At 36.1% G+C, this 20,528-nt stretch overlaps 1 protein-coding gene across 12 annotated transcripts in view; it reads left to right on the top strand.

Annotated features, from left to right (window-relative positions):
• gdpd4a (glycerophosphodiester phosphodiesterase domain containing 4a) overlaps positions 1 to 20,528 on the top strand; it is a 77,775-nt gene that overhangs the window by 25,959 nt on the left and 31,288 nt on the right. For all 12 annotated transcript variants that reach the window (XM_073930165.1, XM_073930166.1, XM_073930167.1 and 9 more), the window contains exons 2-10: positions 1,918 to 2,160; positions 6,058 to 6,161; positions 7,841 to 7,934; positions 8,985 to 9,044; positions 11,089 to 11,187; positions 11,281 to 11,374; positions 12,649 to 12,794; positions 13,523 to 13,605; positions 18,124 to 18,274. In XM_073930165.1, the coding sequence (XP_073786266.1) occupies positions 11,320 to 11,374; positions 12,649 to 12,794; positions 13,523 to 13,605; positions 18,124 to 18,274 (435 nt within the window). In that variant the 5' untranslated portion in view covers positions 1,918 to 2,160; positions 6,058 to 6,161; positions 7,841 to 7,934; ... (1 more) ...; positions 11,089 to 11,187; positions 11,281 to 11,319. The remainder of the gene's footprint in view (positions 1 to 1,917; positions 2,161 to 6,057; positions 6,162 to 7,840; positions 7,935 to 8,984; positions 9,045 to 11,088; positions 11,188 to 11,280; positions 11,375 to 12,648; positions 12,795 to 13,522; positions 13,606 to 18,123; positions 18,275 to 20,528) is intronic.

Raw genomic sequence — 20,528 nt, 5'->3', positions numbered from 1 at the left:
TTTTGCATTTTATGAGGAAAAAGTGTCATTATGGAGGTGACTGATGTGAAATTGCCACTTGTGTGACTTTGGTAACTCAAATAGAATAGTTTGAAAACATTGACAGAAACATTTTTATGGAACAAAATCAATGCCAAAAAGTTTTAAATTAAAAACCTTGTTGAATAGCACAAACTAAAAATAATACACCAAATTAACAAGTTCTTGCATTTTAATGACTTGAATTGCAGGGTTTGTATTTTAGGTCCTGAAATTTAACACATCTGTTTATTTAAGCTGTGAATATTTCTACTAAAAATACTTCAAACAGGTTTTCGTACTTGTAAAGTCAATAATTCATATTTAATTTCCAGGTTTCACTTAATAAATATTCAATACCCTTTAAAAATACGATGTATAATATTCAAAGGGCAATTTCAGTTCATTTTACTTCAGTTCAAATATTCGCTTCCATAAATTCAGTGGCTCAAATTCGACTGTTAAAACTCAACATTACATCCGGGAACTGCAGGAAAAGCTAGTAGAGTAATAAATAAAAGCAATCTTAGCCTTCTTAGAGCATTTGTCTCCCATGCCAGTATCGCGGCCTGCTTGGACCGGTGGCATTACATGCACATAAACTTTAAAAAAGAAAACCATCAACATAAAGTCTTTTCATCAATATGTACACATTTTCTATCTTTATTAACTCATTCTTCCATAGACGTAAAGTATTATATTGACTGCTAAAGAATATAAACGTAGGCTAAGATTGCAGAACAACGTCTGTCACTGTATCGGAGGAGTGAGGTTTACGCGATAACCAGCTGGCTTCCGTTACATAAGGGCAAATATATATGGCCAAAACATTATTTACTTCCTTTACTCATACTCATTGTATTACGTATAATGTCCAAGACTGGTTTAATTGATTTAATTGATTAATTGATATTAATATAAAATGCTACTTTTGTGCCTTTATTAGCTTTTTTCTTGGGTTAAAAATCTTAAATTATTCCATCTCCACCTGCTGGTGAAAAAGCAGCTGCGTGCTCTTCAATCCGCAATCTATTGCTTTTCCTGTAGTTCAAACAGTCGAATTTGAGCCACTGAATTTAAGGAAGCGAATATTTAAACTGAAATAAATGAACTGACATTGCCCTTTGAATATTATACATCGTATTTTTAAAGGGTATTGAATATTTAGTAAAGGAAACCTGGATATTGAATATGAATTATCAAATTTACAAGCACGAAAGCATGTTTGAAATATTTTTAGTTGAAATATTTAAAACTTAAATAAACAGCTATGTTAAATTTCAGGACCTAAAAATACAAACCCTGCAATTCAAGTCATTAAAATGCAAGAACTTGTTAATTTGGTGTATTATTTTCTTTCTGTTTGCGCTATTCAACAAGCTTTTTAAATCAATGCTTTTGGCATTGATTTTGTTCCATACATTTTTGAGTATTTCTAAAGTGCTGTAAAATACTTGCTTACTCAAACATTTTTGGGAAAACGTAATTTCTTTCATGGCATGGTTGACATTTGCTTGGAATAGCTCACATAGAGAAATAAGTCTGTAAAAAAACTGAAAACGTGCTGGCAGTTTATTACAAGGATTTTGTTCTGTAATATATAACACCAACCCAGACAATAAAGCACTTCAAACTATTAAAAATATTAAGTATATTATATAAAAAAAGTCACTTTTAAGTTTCCAAGGTTGTAAGTTCTAAGGTTTCCAAGTTGTTGGAGGAAATATCAAGCTGAATATCAAAAGCAGAAATAAACATAAACAAAACTAAAAACATCAATCACAAAATACGGGAAACTGCTAATTTAAAGATTTTTTTTTACAGTGTAGACGCAAGACAAATAGTCAAAGTAAGTAAAGCCGTTGGATGTGAGCTATTTTTGTAACTGTGTCTCCGCAGGTCTGGTGCTCCAGATCTCCTGGTTCTCCTCCATCCGTCTGCTCCGGGCTGCCCCATGCAGGGAGCGGCTGATCGGTGAGCCTGTCCAGACTGAAGCTGGGGAAGCTAAAGGTGGTGCGGCGGCAGCTGCTGCAGCGCTATGAGCACCAGCCGTTTGTCTCCTGTCTGGCCGGTCTGTACGGCTGCCAGTGGAGAAGATACCAGCGCGCCAAAGCCCAGCCGGGAGAGTGCTGCTGCAGCCGGGTCAGCAAACAGACACTGATACACCAAACACTGCTTCATTCCTTCAGGGTTTAATGCAACAGACACTGATTTTAATGTGCATGTTTTGTTGAAAAGCAGAATACAGACAAAATGATTAGCCCTCTTGTGAAATGTGTGTACTTTGTGATGTTTAACAGAGAAGGGATATATTTTACTCCTGGAGAATGTCTCATTTCATTTAGTTTGGCTGGAATTTAATTTAATTTAATTTAATTTAATTTAATTTAATTTAATTTAATTTAATTTAATTTAATTTAATTTAATTTAATTTAATTTAATTTAATTTAATTTAATTAATTATAAAAAAAAAATAAAAAAAAATAAAAATAATTACTGTTGTTTAAATTACTGGTTTGAGTCCCAGCTGGGTCAGTTGGCATTTCTGTGTGGAGTTTGCATGTTCTCCCCGTGTTGGCGTGGGTTTCCTCCGGGTCCTCCGGTTTCCCCCACAGTCCAAACACATGCGTTATAGGTGAATTGAATACACTAAATTGTCCTTAGTGTATAAGTGATTTCCGGTACTGGGTTGCAGCTGGAAGGGCATCTGCTGTGTAAAACATGTGCTGGATAAGTTGGCGGTTCATTCTGCTGTGGTGACCCCTGATGAATAAAGGGAATAGGCCGAAGGAAAATTGATCAATTAAATTAAATTAAATTAAGAATTAAATTAAATTAAAAATTAAATTGAATAAAGAATTAAATACAACAATAAGTACATAAGTACATAAATAAACAAATAAATAAATAAATAAATTAAAGGAGTTAAAATGTAAAAAAAAATAATTCATGTTAAATTTCATGTGTTTTTTTATACAATAAAAATAAATAAAAATTAACCCCACCCACTCATACTAGTATCTCCTAAAATAACTGGTAAAATATGTGCTGTCATCATGGCAAGGACAAAATAAATTATTTATTAAAACAATTTTTATTCTGTATGTCTTACAGTTTGTAACATTAACCCCTTAGACAGGCCTTTGCAAAAATAAGCTTAGTTTCTGGATTTTATATGGACATAAAGGGCTCTATTTTGATGGTCCATGCGCAAAACGGAAAGCGCATGGCGCAAACGCTTTCAGGGCGTGTCAGAATCCATATTTGCTAATTTAAGGACGGGAAAATCCGCTTTGCGCCATGGCGCATGGTTTAAAAGGGTTGAGTTTATTTTCTTAATGAGTTATAGGTGCGTTTTGAGAATAAACCAATCAGAGTCTCATCTATTGCGTGAGAATGAGAGATAATGGATCTACTTTCACTTTCGCTCTTGGATAGGGAAACCTTTACGCACAGACATTCATTAGCCTATAAATAATTAATTTCGTTTGTTAAGCGCAAATAATTGTTTTAAAAACTATTTCTAAATTCAGTTCTAATTTCCAGCAAACGAATAAATGAACAATTATAACAAAATGTGCTCAAAAACCTGAGTTATATCCTAAAACACATGCTGTGCCCCATATGGTCTAAAACCTGACAGGTGGGCAAATCTAAGCTTGTTTTTAATAAAACAAATATAAATATGCATATAATAAATAATACTGCTAATAATAATAACATTATACAAAAGCAAATTGTTATGAATGAACTTAAAAAGCCTCCTGAGATGAAGAAGGCTTAAAAGCAGTGATTTTTCATATTTATGTAGGCTAGAAAATAATATGTTTTGTAATATTTGAATCCTTCTTATTTATATCCTATATCTATTCTTATTATATCCTGTATATACCCTTAAAATTTGTATTTTTTCATGTGTAAAGATATTTGTGTATTGCTCTACATCTTGTGTGTAGGCTATTAAGCAGTGTGTAAGCGAGGCGCAACTCTGCGCTGGAGTTTAGACCGGGTTTCTTTTGGTCTAATGAAAAATCTATTATAGTTTCTCAAAATAGCAACGCGCCAGCCGTGCGCCTCAGAACACCTTCCTTTTTAGGCCAGAACGCCTATGAGCGCACATATAAGCGCTAATGCATTTGCTAATTAAACAGCGTAGCGCAACGCCTCAAAACGACTCTTGCGCCAAGCTGAAACTAGCAAACAAGTATTGCGCGGCGCCTTGCGCCACATTGCGCTGGTTGTATGATAGGGCCCAAAGAGTTAAAGAGCGGATGTGGAGCTGTACAGGACAGCCCGACTCATCTTACGGTGAGTCATCCACACTTAAATGACTCAGTGAATGATGCTTTCTGAGTCATTCTCAAACCTCTGAACTCAAGCAGAGCAGTGAAAACAGCTCGATTTAGAAAGCAGCCCATCAGCAGCTGAAGAGCGCTGTTCAACAGAACTAATCAGCACATGCAGGGGAAATGCACCCGTAAGTGCTTTCTATTGAGCTGCGTGAGTGGCTGGTTAAGGGGAGAACATTCACAGATGTGGACGGAAAAAGGCCCTGGAGAGTATAATGTGTCGATTAATGCAAATACGGCAAAAATGTGGTGCATGCGCTAAGTTTATCTCGATCTTTGTGTATGTACAGGGGCTTTAATACTTTACACTACCTGAGAAAAGTCTTGTCGCCTAAGTTTTAGGAACAACAAATAATAACTTGACTTCTAGCTGATCATTTGGTATCATAAGTGGCTTATATAAAAGGCAAAGGCCTCTAGATCACGCTTATTTTATCAAAATAAAATATGATTATGCCTTAATGTTTAATTATTTCATTAGGACAGTAAGCTCTGACTTTGCTTAGACAAAAGTCTCATCACTGAACAGAAATAATGTCCAGTATAGAATATAAAGTCATGAATGAATATTGTGTGTGGCTCCATCATGAGCTTGGAGGACTGCATCCATACATCTCTTCAATGACTCAAATCACTGATTAATAAAGTAATCTGGAATGGCGAAGAAAGCGTTCCTGCAGGACTCCCAGAGTTCATCAAGACTCTTTGGATTCATCTTCAACGCCTCCTCCTTCAGCTACCCCAGACATGCTTAATAATGTTCATGTCTGGTGACTGGGCTGGCCAATCCTGAAGCACCTGGACCTTCTTTGCTTTCAGGAGCTTTGATGTGGAGGCTGAAGTATGAGAAGGAGCGCTATCCTGCTGGAGAATTTGCCTCTCCTGTGGTTTGTAATGTAATGGGCAGCACAAATGTCTTGATACCTCAGGCTGTTGATGTTGATCATCCACTCTGCAGATCTCTCGCACGCCCCCATACTGAATGCAACCCCAAACCATGATTTTTCCTTCACCAAACTTGACTGATATCTGTGAGAATCTTGGCTCCATGTGGGTTCCAGTTGGTCTTCTGCAGTATTTGTGATGATTGGGATGCAGATCAACAGATGATTCATCAATAAAATCCACCTTCTGCCACTTTACCAAATGATCAACTAGAAGTCAAGTGATTATTAGTTGCTCTTACAACTGGGATTGACGACAAGATTTTTGTCAAGTAGTGTATTTACTGTACAGCAGTTTAATGTAGGGGATGTTTTCATCCCAACCATAGCGAAAAGGTAATGCCTCTGAACTGTGTCCAAGGGTTAATCTTTTTTATGTATTATTTATTGATATTGATGTTTTTATTGTTGTAAACCTATGTATTATAGAGAAATGTTATTTATAAATGGTAACTTTTATCTGATTTTGCCATGAAATACCAATTGAAGCTGATTTAGATATACATTTTAAACTCTCTCTGCCTTTAATATTTATATGAAGCTACAGATTTGTACTATAGTTTATACTGTATATTAGCTTTGGACATGCTATTTTCAGTTCTGTGATGTGAAAAAATATCTGTTCTGAAATGTAGTGGAAACTCCAGTTTATGTACCAGGATCTTTTTTTTTTTTTAATGTTAAAATGAAAGCACACTAACCTCTTTCTGTTGACTATCTGTGTGTTGTGTGTGCTTTTTTTGCAGTTGGAGTGCAGTAGTTTCGCTCTCCTCATCGTAACATTTTTCCTGACGCTTATATTCCTGTATTTCTGGAGTGAAGCGCAAAATGATTACAACGACTTCGACTGGTGAGTGTCTCCAGATGAACGGGACATTTTTATTGATAAATTTAAGGGTGCTTTCACACCTACACTTTTGTTTCGGAACGTGTCTCGTTTGCCCAGTTAGCGCGGTTCGTTTGGCATATGTGAACAGGGCAATCGCGCTCTGTTCCGCGCCAAAGTAATCGCTCCGAGATCGCTTGAATGAGGTGGTCTCGGCTCGATTAGAACGAACCCTGGAGCAGTTCGATTGCAGTGAGAAAGCGATCCGATCCGAGCGCGGTTATATCACAGTGTTTTATGGATATGTAATAGGCTTACGGCTATATGAAGAGAGAATTATGAGTAGGGCGGGAAGTTTCGCGAGTCTTCGGATGCCCGCAAATGAGTGATGATCTCCCGGTATACTCGAGTCTCCCTCCCGGTCCTCAAATAGGCATCGTCGCGCACCCTTCTCACCCCTCCCCACCGCATCTCTCTTCAGACACGTCGCACGCGCGCACCCTGTCAATCCCCACCAAACCACCACCTCCTGACAGCTGAGCGGGACGCTGCAAAATAAACCCTGGCACTCTGACCAATGTGAGGAGAGTTTACTCGCACGTGACTTGTTTTAGCTCTTTTGGTCAGATTAGAAACTTTGCAGTGTGAAAGCGAACCGCTCCAAGAGCAAAGAGCAACAATGTAACAATTGTAATCTCTGTTTCAGAACAACTGAATCGATTCACAGGTGTGAAAGCTCCCTAAAGCTCAGTTTGCACCGAAATCTTTTTTTAGCTTTTAAATGTCAATCTTCACTGAAAAAGTGTTGCATGCACAACTGTTGCAAACAAATTATTTGTGTTGAATTTAAACAAACAAATTAAGTTTAATAATGTTCAACTTAATTTGTTTGTTTAAATTCAGTCAAATTTTTGCTGTGTACAAAATTTGGACTGAATTTTTCAGTTATTTTTCTCTTGTTTTTCCTCTTTCTTTAAATTTGGATTTAATGTTTTTCTATTACACATAAATTTGGGTGTACTAGTTTTTGGACCGTCATCAGTACTGACTAATCCTATGTATTTGCACAAATATGTAATTGTACAGCTTCCTATTAAAAATATGAATTTAAAAGATAAGGGGTGTACTTATATATACTGAGCACTGTATATACGTACACACACATGCACACAATTGAGCTGAAGGAAAGTTGTATAACTCTTCATCTTTACACATAATCTCATTGATACTTTCACTTATCATCTTAAGATTTGCTTACAGAGGATCCAGAAGTCTCTTAACACACTCAGGACATGCACTAGGGCTTCCCTTACTGTAAAACACAGATTCCTTAATGCTAGTAAAGTGTTGTCTTTTAAAGGGGCAGTTCACCCTAAAATGAAAATGTACTTTTTATTTACTTTCCCAAAACTTGTTTCAAACCAAACAAAAAAGAAGATATCTAGAAAAAAGCAGAAAACCTGTAACCACAGACTTCCACAGTAGGAAAAAACAAATAATATTGAAGTCAGCGGTATGATCTTCTTTTGTGTTCGACAGAGTAAATAAATTCCTAAATGTTTGAAAGGAGTAAAGTATGATTAAATGATGACAGAATTTAAATTTTTGGTTGAACTGCCCCTTTAAGAGACATCTCTTTAATTCGACAAGGTATCTTATCAATGGCAGGGAAAGAGTTAAGATCTGTGATTTTTCTAATGCAGGTTTAACTTCGGGAACCTGGGCTTCTGGTTTCCGTGGTCAGTGGTGTTGCTGGTGGTCTCAGCGGGTCTCTTTACATACATCGCCCTCCTCCTGGTGAGTCTCTGAACTGCAGCAAAGCTTCTGAGTTTTACATGATATAGATTAGATTAGATTAGATTCAACTTTATTGTCATTACACATGTACAAGTACAAGGCAACGAAATGCAGTTTAGGTCTGATCAGGAGTTTATTAGCAGCAAGTGCAGGATATGCAGTTGGGGAAATAAGTATTGAACAAAGCATGTTTTTTTCCTGGAAATAACATTTGTAAAGGAGCTGTTGACATGGAACTGAAGCAGATTTTGGTAAAAACCCAAATACAAACATAAAAAATAAAATAAAAAACAGTGAAAATGAGTTGTGTGTGATAACAATGGAATGACACAAGGAGAAAGCCCTGTGTTTAATACTTTATATTATAGGCTTTTTTTTTGGTGCTGGCAGCTTAAACACGCCTCTCATATGGAGAATGAAGTCACATGCATTGCTCAGTTGTGAGTTCTTGGTGGTTCTGTGGGTCTCGTCTATCAAATCTGAGCTTTATTTTGTATTCTCTATTGGATTCGGGTCAGGTGATTGGCTGGGCCATTCTACAGCTTGATTTTCTTTCTCTGAAAGCATCTGAGAGTCTCCTCGGGTGTGTTTTGGATCATTGTCTTGCTGAAATGTCCCCCCTGGTTTCATCTTCATCCTCGTGCTAATGTAGATGTTGGACTGAAGCAGCTGATGTTCATTTACATTGAGAAAGGGCAGAGAGTTGCTGAACAACTACTGAGATTTTAGCTGCTGTCTTGACTTTCCCTGCTGAACTACACCTCCCTTTCTTAATGTGTTCAATACTTATTTCCACTGCATCATTTCATTTTATTAAACATAACCTAATTTGTAAAGTAATTCGATTTGTTTTCTGTGCATATATGGATTTCTTTGGTTGTTACTAACATCTGGTGAAAATTTAGAAATATGTTTTCTGAGAAAAATGCTGATGTGTCCCCCACTGTAGGTCCCCCACTGTAAGTTATAAGTGCAATTATAGAGAACCATGGGTAATATTTATAGATGGATGTATCGATTCCTTATACTGATGGTGTTTGTGTTGTGCAGGTCCTCGCCGTGTGCCTTCTCTCTGAAGGACAGAGGCTTTACCTTCACTGGAGCCACAAGGTGAGCAGAGAAACACAGAGTCTCTTCATCTTTCATTTGTATTCACTCCATATCTGCGTTACCAGAGAAACAGCATCGTGTGATTCACAGATCGTGTTGAAGCTATGATCAAATAATTTATGACTAGTTTATGATGCTCAGCTAAACAAAAATAAGACACTAAAACACAAAATAAATTAAATCCAAAATATTTTGCTTCGTAATGATTGATTATTTATGGGGTTAAACTTGAAAATGATTGTTTTTAGGCATGTTTATTAACATTTATTTATCATATCTCTTTTTAAAGGCACTAAGCTGAAAAGAAAATAAACGGATGAATGAATATGTTTTTGGAATATTTAGTCATCCTAATTAGCTTGTATTTTTACTATTATTTTTTTCAAGTACTGTTTTTTAAATTATTGTAAACTATAAAAAAATGTTTAATGTTTAAATATTTAAATAATGTATATAAACCACCGGTCAAAAGTTTGGGGTCAATTTTTTTATAATGTTTTTTTAAAGAAAATTATTCTGTTCATCAAGGTTTATTAAATTGTTAAATATTTATTTTAAAAAAATTAAATAATTGCTTTCTTATTGTATGTATTTTCAAATGAAATGATTACTCTAGTCATCACTGCTTTTAATACTATTACCATAAAAAAAATATTAATAATAATTATTAGAGGGATTTCATGACGCTATATGTATATATAATATATATTCATTTATTCATTTTCTTGTCGGCTTAGTCCCTTTATAAGTCACCACAGCGGAATGAACCGCCAACTTATCCAGCAAGTTTTTATGCAGCAGATGTCCTTCCAGCCGCAACCCATCTCTGGGAAACATCCACACACACATTCATACACACTCATACACTATGGACAATTTATCCTACCCAATTCACCTGTACCGCATGTCTTTGGACTGTGGGGGAAACCGGAGCACGCGGAGGAAACCCAAGCGAAGGCAGGGAGAACATGCAAACTCCACACAGAAACGCCAACTGAGACGAGGTTCGAACCAGCGACCTTCTTGCTGGGAGGCGACAGCACTACCTGCTGCGCCACTGCCTCGCCCAATATATATATATATATATATTTCTCCGGGTGCTCTGGTTTTCACCCAGTCCAAAGACATGCAGTTCTAATGAATTGAATAAACTAAATTGCTCATAGTCTGTGCAAGAGTGTGTGGGTGTTTTCCAGTGTTGGGTTGCGGCTGGAAGGGAATCCGCTGCGTAAAACGTGCTGGATAAGTTGGCAGTTCATTCCGCTGTGGCGACCTCAGATTGATAAAGGGACTAAGCCAAAAAGAAAATGAAAGAATGAATAAATACAGTTGCAATCAGAATTATTAGCCCCCCTTTGATTTTTTTTTCCTTTTTTAAATATTTCCCAAATGGTGTTTAACAGAGAGGAAATTTTCACAGTATGTGTGATAATATTTTTTCTTCTGGAGAAAATCTTATTTGTTTTATTTACGCTAAAATAAAAGCAGTTTTAAATTTTTTAAACATAATTTTAAGTTCAAAATTATTAGCCCCTTTAAGCAATACTTTTTTCGATAGTCTACACAACAAACCATCATTATACAATAACTAGTCTAATTACCCTAACCTGCCTAGTTAACCTAATTAACCTAGTTCAGCCTTTAAATGTCACTTTAACCTGTATAGACGTGTCTTGAAAAATATCTAGTCAAATATTATTTACTGTCATCATGGCAAAGATAAAATAAATCAGTTATTAGAGATGAGTTATTAAAACTATTTTGATTAGAAATGTGTTGAAGAAATCTTCTCTCTGTTAAACAGAAATTGAAGAACAAATAAACAGGGGGCTAATAATTCAGGAAAAATTTTTAAAAAATTATATATTGTTTTTTTTATATAAAATATGTTTTATTTGTGTTAGTTTTTTCTGTTTCATTTATTTTATTATTTTTTACAATTAATAAAAATCTGTTTAGTTAAAACTCAGTTAGTGAAAATGTAATGTTATATGTTGTATGATATGTTATTTTATCCTAATATAATGTCTTGCATGTCACACAGATTGGTATCCTGGTGACCCTCACCTTCTCCATCAGTGCCACCGCTGTGCTCTCTGACTTATGGAGTAAAGAATGGACGACGCTGCTCCTTTCTTTTCAGGTCACTCATTTTTCTCAACACAGGGAGTCTGTGACAAACTGAGCTTTACTTCAAGCTCAGTTCCAGTAATGCATCTTCATTTGTGCTGTGCAGGTCACGGCGCCCTTCCTGCACTTGGGCGGAGTTTGTATAATGACGCTGCTGTCCTGGCCAATCGCCTTACACTTTTTCCGCATGAATAAGAGAGGTATGTGATGCTGTGCAGTGCAGAAGACAAATGAAAACACATTGTGATTCTGAGCACATCGTATTTCGGTGTACAATTGAAGTCGATTATTCGCCCTTCTGGGAAAATATTAAATAATTTTAATGATGTTTAAAAGAGGGCTAAACAGTGGCGCAGTGGGTAGCACATTCACCTCACAGCAAGAAGGTCACTGGTTCAAATCATGGCTGGGTCAGTTGGTGTTTCTGTGTGGAGTTTGCATGTTCTCCCTGTGTTCACATGGGTTTCCTCCGGGTGCTCCAGTTTCCCCCACAAGTCTAAAGACGTGGCATAGGTGAATTGAATAAGCTAAATTGACCGTAGTGTATGTGTGTGAATGAGTGTGTATGGGTGTTTTCCAGTGATGGGTTGCGGCTGGAAGGGAATCCACTGCGTAAAACATATGCTGGATAAGTTGGCGGTTCATTCCGCTGTGGCGAATGAATGTTTAAAAGAGCAAGGAATTTTTACAGTATTTCCTACAATATTTTTTCTTCTTGAGAAAATCTTATTTGTTTTATTTCAGCTTGAGTAATAGCAGTTTAAATTTTTTAAAGGTCAATATTATTAGCCCCCTTATGCTTTGTTTTTGACTGTCTACAGAACAAACTCTTATGTTTAGAAATGTGTACAAAAAAACGTGTGGGCCTACTCATAATCAATAGATTATAATAGGAGTGAATTGTATTGATAATTGGTTCAGCTGACTCATATCTGAGGCTCTGGCATGACGAATGAAGACAGATGCAGGACACAGGCTGAACTCACTCGCCTCTCCAGAGACGTCTCTTTGTCCGAATCATTCCTCGTTCACAAAGACATCTCCTCTCTGCTCCTGTGGTCAGCCGTGCCAGTGTAGATCTCACATGAACACACAGCATTCTCTCATTTCAGCTTATGACATTCACATGCTTGTTCAGGATTGTGCTGGTCTGGTCTGAACTGGGATGGTGTATTTGTTTTCAAACTAATTGTGAATTATGAGAGTGTTTTAGCATTTTTAGGAAAACATACATGATATAATAATTCAGGAGGGCTAATAATTCAACTGTATAATACAAATACTTAAGCTATACACATAACCTAAATACTTTTACTTGTATATGATCCTCTCATGCACTATAAACTATATTCTGAATGTGCCATATATTTTGTGAAGGTGGCATGTATTTTTGCTTTGATTGGATCTGTCCTACACTGTGATTGCCTGAGTATTTGAGTGTGTGTGTGTGTGTGTTTTGTTGTGTGTATTTCAGTGAGGCAGGTGCTGATCCTGAGCCTGTATTTGGCGGTTCTCTTCGCTCTCTATCTGGTGCCGCTGGGCATGTATTCGCCTTGTATCAAAGAGGAGGGCACGCTGGGGCCGGCGCCAACCCTTATCGGGCACAGAGGAGCGCCCATGGTGCGGCATTTTTACCCTCTGATATTTGTAATATTGAAAGAGCACATGTGGATTTGTGTGGGCTTGATGGGTCAGCAGGCCATTAAAATCAATGTCTGACTGCACTTTCAAAGCTAAACTGGACACGCAGTATGCTTGATTCTCAGTCTGTTGAAGATGAAATTATTAGCCCTCCTGTAAATGTTTTTATCATTATGTATTGTAAATAATGTAAATTATGTACTGAATTGTAAATAAATCAAATGAACATTTTTATATTAGACAATTATATTACTGAAATAATTTAACTGAACAAATATATTTACACACATTTACACATGTAATTACATAGACTCAATGATAGGCTAAAAATCTGCAGATTTCTGCATGTGCAGATTCCGTGTGGGCCTACTAATAACCCTAATTAACCTAATTAAGCCTTTATATGTCACTTTAAGCTGAATACTAGTATCTAAAACTAGAACAATATTAAGTACTGCCATCATAGCTCAGACAAAATAAATCAGTTATCAGAAGTTACTTTAAAACTATGATGTTTAAAAATGTGCTGAGAAAGTCTTCTATCTGTTAAGTAACACTAATTAAAAATGTCAAATTCACTATCTATCTAATACATTTGTCTTCTGTTGTAAATGTTTTTTGAATCTTATGTTTGACATTCAACATTTCAGCATGATTGCAGGGGTTAAGAGTCAAACTGTTTGACATTTTCATTTGTTTTCAAACAGCTTGCACCAGAAAACACTCAGATGTCCTTTGAGAAAGCTGTTGAAGCTGGAGGAGAAGGACTGGAGACGGACGTGGCCATCAGGTGAGCTGCTGAAAACACTTCTGCTTACTGTAGCTGAATAAAACAGTGTGAAGGTGCTTCTCTTATGGCTTGTAAGAGACCTCCTTTTGGCCTATTTCTACCTTAGCAATCGTCACAAAAAAGGCTAACTCAGAATGCATTGCAGCTAATTGTAAATGTTTCAAAGGGGTTGCTAATTGTTATGAACTGAAACTATAAACATTATTAACAACTAAATAAAGGACCTAGGAAATATTTAAACATGTTAACGGTGGGGTAAATCATGTTACAATCATGCTAAGCACGATTAAAACATGCTAGCAGTGTGGTAAATCATACTACTTAAATTTTAGCTTTGAGATATACTTGCTAGCAGTGTGGTAAATCATATTACAGACATTCTAGCTTGAGTTAAACATGCTAGCAGTGTGGTAAATCATTCTAGCTTGAGGTAAACATGCTAGCAGTGTGGTATCATTCTAGATTGAGGTAAAGATGCTAGCAGTGTGGTAAATCATACTATTTAAATTTTAGCTTTGAGATATACTTGCTAGCAGTGTGGTAAATCATATTACAGACATTCTAGCTTGAGTTAAACATGCTAGCAGTGTGGTAAATCATTCTAGCTTGAGGTAAACATGCTAGCAGTGTGGTAAATCATTCTAGCTTGAGGTAAACATGCTAGCAGTGTGGTAAATCATACAGACATTCTAGATTGAGGAAAACATGCTAGCAGTGTGGTATCATTCTAGATTGAGGTAAAGATGCTAGCAGTGTGGTAAATCATACTATTTAAATTTTAGCTTTGAGATATACTTGCTAGCAGTGTGGTAAATCATATTACAGACATTCTAGCTTGAGTTAAACATGCTAGCAGTGTGGTAAATCATTCTAGCTTGAGGTAAACATGCTAGCAGTGTGGTAAATCATTCTAGCTTGAGGTAAACATGCTAGCAGTGTGGTAAATCATACAGACATTCTAGATTGAGGAAAACATGCTAGCAGTGTGGTATCATTCTAGATTGAGGTAAAGATGCTAGCAGTGTGGTAAATCATACTATTTAAATTTTAGCTTTGAGATATACTTGCTAGCAGTGTGGTAAATCATATTACAGACATTCTAGCTTGAGTTAAACATGCTAGCAGTGTGGTAAATCATTCTAGCTTGAGGTAAACATGCTAGCAGTGTGGTAAATCATTCTAGCTTGAGGTAAACATGCTAGCAGTGTGGTAAATCATACAGACATTCTAGACTGAGGAAAACATGCTAGCAGTGTGGTATCATTCTAGATTGAGGTAAAGATGCTAGCAGTGTGGTAAATCATACGGACATTCTAGCCTTGAGGTAAACATGCTAGCAGTGTGGTATCATTCTAGATTGATGTAAACATGCTAGCAGTGTGGTAAATCATACAGACATTCTAGATTGAGGTAAACATGCTAGCAGTGTGGTAAATCATACAGGCATTCTAGCTTGAGGTAAACATGCTAGCAGTGCAGTAAATCGTTGAGGCATACATGCTAACAGTGTGGTAAATCATACTACACACATTCTAGTTTTAAGGTAAACACGCTAGCAGTGTGGTAAACTACAGGCATTCTAGTTTTGAGGTAAACATGCTAGCAGTGTGGTTAATTATACTACAGACATTTTAGTTTTGAGGTAAACATGCTAGCAGTGTGGTAAATCATACTACAGACATTTTAGTTTTGAGGTAAACATGCTAGCAGTGTGGTAAATAATACAACAGGCATTCTAGCTTTGAGGTAAACATGCTAGCAGTGTGGTAAATCATACTACAGACATTTTAGTTTTAAGGTAAACATGCTAGCGGTGTGGTAAATCATACTACAGACATTTTAGTTTTAAGGTAAACATGCTAGCAGTGTGGTAAATCATACTACAGACATTTTAGTTTTGAGGTAAACATGCTAGCAGTTTGGTAAATCATACTACAGGCATTCTAGCAGAGGTAAATATGCTAGTGGAGTGTCCCTTTAAACACATCCTCAGCACAGCATCAATGAGACGGTCATTCATGAGGTAATTTCTTCTGGACAAAGGCCTGTTTTTGCCAACAGCACTATAAATAACTTCTCCTGGATGAGTCACTGCTTCAGGTTAAACTGATTAGCGGAGCACTAATCCTGTTAGCACTCATCTTTACCACAGAGGCCCCCTAGGAAGTGTGAATGAGGCAGAGGGAACGTGTGGTCTGTTTACAGTCTGAATCACGCAGCTTCAGTGACTTTACATTGCCAGTCATGTGTTTATTATGTGCACAGAAAAACACTGCTGATTCTGAAGCATTAGCTTTAGCATCGGGTTCAAAATCAAGTGTAATATTAGCAGCGCTAAAAAATCATACTCAAGTAAAATGTACCATTACTTGCCAAAAAAATAAGATGAGGATATCCCCCCACCCCCCCACCTTGAGTCACTATATAAATGTAAGGAAGTATTAATTATTATTATTTAAAAATTTTGCCAGGTCAAGTAAAAGTATCTATTGTAAATACTACTTAAAGTAAGAGTAAAAGGTAGCTTAATCTAAGAGTCTTGAATATTACACTGAAAATTATCCCACCTTATATTTACCATTAATTACGACGGAGGTGATGCAGTGGTGCAGTAGGTAGTGCTGTTGCATGTTCTCCCTGCATTCACGTGGGTTTCCTTCCGGTGCTCTGGTTTCCCTCACAGTCCAAAGACATGCGGTACAGGAGAATTGGGTAGGCTAAAATTGTCCGTAGTGTATAAGTGTGATTGAGTGTGTATGGTTGATTCCCAGAAATGGGTTGCAGCTGGAAGGGCATCCGCTGCGTAAAACATGTGCTGGATAAGTTGGCGGTTCGTTCTGCTGTGGCGACCCTAGATTAATAAAGGGACTAAGCCGAAAAAGAAAATGAATGAAGGAATAATTGCAACGGTAATAGTTTAATTAAGGTGTTTACATGTCTGTACTGCGCTTCAGTGATGCGACTAAAATAGGAATACTCCACATTTCTTCACTTGATTTGTGTTTACTACAACTTTAGTAAGATTAAAGTCATCAAAAATCTCTCCTAATCAGAGTATTGTCGTAATCATATTAAAGAGACCCAAAAATGAAAATGTACTCACTATTTACTCCCCCTCAAGTGGTTCCACACCTTTATGAGTTTCTTTATTCTGTTGAAAATAATATATTCTGAAGAAAGCTAAAAACCTGTAACCATTGACTTTCATAGTAGGAAATATAAATATTATGCAAGTGAATGGTTACAGCTTTCTTCAAATTATCTTCTTTTGTGGTTTCAACAAAATAAAGAAAAAAAGTCAGTAAAAAACAAACTAACAGGGAGTGTTCTTATAACTTTAGCTAATGTTCTCTAAATGTTCTCTCAAAGTTATCAAAAAACGTTCTTGCATAATGTTTGTATAAGGTTATTTGTAAATAATAAACATTCTAAAAACATCAGCAAAATAAACGTTATCATTGTGTTTTTGTTGAAGCGTTTTAAAAACGTTAGCATTAACAACTTTAGCATTAAGTTATGAATGGAACGTTCTAAAATGTTAAGATAAAAACTATTTTGTTGGAATATTTGAAATATTATTTACATTTTAAAAAAACTATTCAAACATTATTAAATTATTTAAAAGTTGTTTAATCATTACTATGACAAGTTCTAAATACATTTTAATAAAGTTCAACCAATCAATAACATTAATACAACGTCTAAAACACAGGACATTTTGAACATTCTAATAACTTTCAAACAAAATGCTTTTTTTTTTACCTAATGGAAATGTTACGGGAACGTTTTATGATGTTAAATTGTTTGCTGGTAAACAGGATTTTCATTTTTGGGTGAACTATCCCTTTAATATTGGAGTATTGGTGTCCATATAAACATACTGAGTGATTTAGAAGCAGCAGAACAGAAGTCAATGAGTGTGTTATGGATTATTGGTGATATAAGAGCCTTTGACCCCACTGACAAATGCAGATCAGTGTCAGCTATGGATTGAGAACGGGTTAATCTGGATAACTATAGTTATTTCATGTGTTTGACCAACTTATCATGTGCATTTAGGTTGATATTTTGACCAGGTGAATTGTTTTTGTGCCTCTTCATGGTGGACTAGGGATTAGATGAGGTGAAAACAGGTTTTTGGTTCAAATGAAATCATGCTGGTATACGATGTAAATATTAGATGAAAAGACAAACATTTTGAAAGAAAAAAGAAAAAGAAAGACCAAAGTTTATATATATATATATTATTTTTTTTAATAGTTATTTTAGTTACAAATGTATAAAAATGAATGTATTACATTTGTAAATTACAGTTCTACTTTAAAATAATAACATTTATGTTGTGATTTTTTGTTTTTAATTTTCAAATTCTAAAGCTGTATGTTTTGGCAGAATATGATGCTATTAAAAATCTTTTAAACAAACTGAAATTAATTTTGTTGCATGCAGAAACATACCATTTGAGTTGTATGAGCTCAATATTGTAAATGTAATGCAATGTAATTTCGCTGTGTGCAGTTATGATGGCGTCCCGTTCCTGATGCACGACAGCACTTTGAGGAGGACGACCAACGTGCATGAAGTCTTTCCCAACCGGACGGACTCTCCGGCGGCCATGTTCACATGGGCAGAGCTGGAGATGCTCAGCGCTGGATCCTGGTTTCTGCGGGTGAGCATCCAGAAACTTCTGTTCTGCTCATCGGTCTGTAGATACAAATACTGACGGCTGGCTTTATAATACTGCCATTTATGCACCATACAGAATACATGACCTCCTTGAAAAACATAACTACAGCTGTTTTTATACATTCATATAAAGTATAAATAGAAAATAAATTCATATAAAATATCCAATAACATTAGTTAATACATTCATACAATATTAATACGAATAATACAAGGCACTTAAATTAATCTTACATAGTGAAATGTACTTAAAACTATATATAAACTATACACTCACTGGCCAATTTATTAGGTACACTTTACTAGAACCGGGTTGGACCCCTTTTGCCTTCAGAACTGCCTTAATCCTTTGTGGAATAGATTCAACAAGGTGCTGGAAAATTCCTCAGAGATTTTGCTCCATATTGACATGATAACATCACGCAGTTGCTGCAGATTTGTCGGCTGTACATCCATGATGCGAATCTCTCGTTCCACCACATCCCAAAGGTGCTCTATTGGATTGAGACCTGGTGAGTGTGGAGGCCATTTGAGTACAGTGAACTCATTGTTCTGCAGACCTCGGTTGTAATAAGTGTTTATTTGAGTTACTGTTGCTTTTCTATCAGCTGAAACCAGGCTGGCCATTCTCCTCTGACTACTGGCATCCACAAGGCATTTGCGCCTATAGAACTGCGGCTCACTGGATATTTTTTATTTTTCGGACCATTCTCTGTAAACCCTAGACATGGTTGTGCATGAAAATCCCAGTAGATCAGCAGTTTCTAAAATACCAGGCCAGCCGTCTGGCATCAACAACCATGCCACGTTCAAAGTCACTTTAATCCCATTTCTTCCCCTTTCTGATGCTCGGTTTGAACTTCAGCAGATCGACTTGACCATGCCTACATGCCTAAATCCATTGAGTTGCTGCCATGTGATTGGCTGACTAGAAATTTGGGTTAATGAGCAGCTAGAGAGGTGTACCTAATAAAGTGTCCGGTAAGTGTATAATTTCTATGAAAATATATATATATATATATATATATATATATATATATATATATATATATATATATATATATATATATATATATATATACACGTGTGTCATGTAGATGTTAATGAAATGATGTACAAAAATAAACAGTTTTAACAGAATATTATTTGTGAAATTTCACAGAATGGCTAATAAATTTGTCATCAACTGTATTAAACTACAAAAACAGCTAAAAAGGGTTATTTAAATTATTGTATATTAATAACATATTTTTTAAAGTTGTTTATCAATAATAATTCTAATAGTAATTAACACATTTATTTAACCTTGGCTTTGTTATTACATTTTTAGCCACTTATTATTCTCTCTGGATAATTACATATGATCAAATCTATTTCCTCATAGACAACACACTAATATTTACTAATAACATAAAAATTCAACCGTTTCTGGTACTTGAAAGAAATATCAAATATGTTTTTGGTGTAAGTTGATGCTCTGAAATAGCTAAAGGTAAAAATACCAAAAAATGATGTAAACTTAAACTGAAAATGGAAAATGCTGAAATAACCAAGTCAAACGTTTTAGGATCTCGCAGTCAAACAGATTAAGAACAATCAGAAACCCCCGCATGCTTTATAAAAACCCTTCGTACTGCAATGAAAATGATAATGCAGTGCACATGCATGTATGTTTGGGCTCCTGGCCTCTTAATTAACCTCAGAATCCCTCCTAAATCCACGAGGAATCAATTGGGATTAAAGGATTGAGGCTGGAATGAGGCTCTGCAGAAGGATCAACCCTAGAACACAGAGCACTGCTCATGCTCAGCCTCATGCTCTTTAACATCACTCACTTACTCACAATATTAAAGATTATATGGTATAATGAGTTAAGGTAACTTTATTAATAACCATGGGGAATTTGATCTGCAATAATATCATCGTCAGGTGTTTAATACATAAACATAGGACATAATAATACAGCACACAGAACATAAAACATAAAACAAATGTCAGAGCACCTGCCCCCATAGTCCCTATTTTGGCGTTCATATGGTATTCGTATTGCAGTAAGTTAAATTGTTCTCTGATAGTGGTGGCACAGTGGCCTCACAGGAAGAAGGTCGCTGGTTTAAGTCCTGGCTGGGTCATTTGGCATTTCTGTGTGGAGTTTGCATGTTCTCCCCGTGTTAGCTTGGGTTTCCTCCGGGTGCTCCAGTTTCCCCCACTGTCCAAACACATGCACTACAGGTGAA

Source organism: Danio rerio, chromosome 18 (assembly GCF_049306965.1).
Source record: "Danio rerio strain Tuebingen ecotype United States chromosome 18, GRCz12tu, whole genome shotgun sequence".
Lineage (NCBI taxonomy): Eukaryota > Metazoa > Chordata > Actinopteri > Cypriniformes > Danionidae > Danio > Danio rerio.
This window is presented reverse-complemented; position numbering and strand designations above follow the sequence as displayed.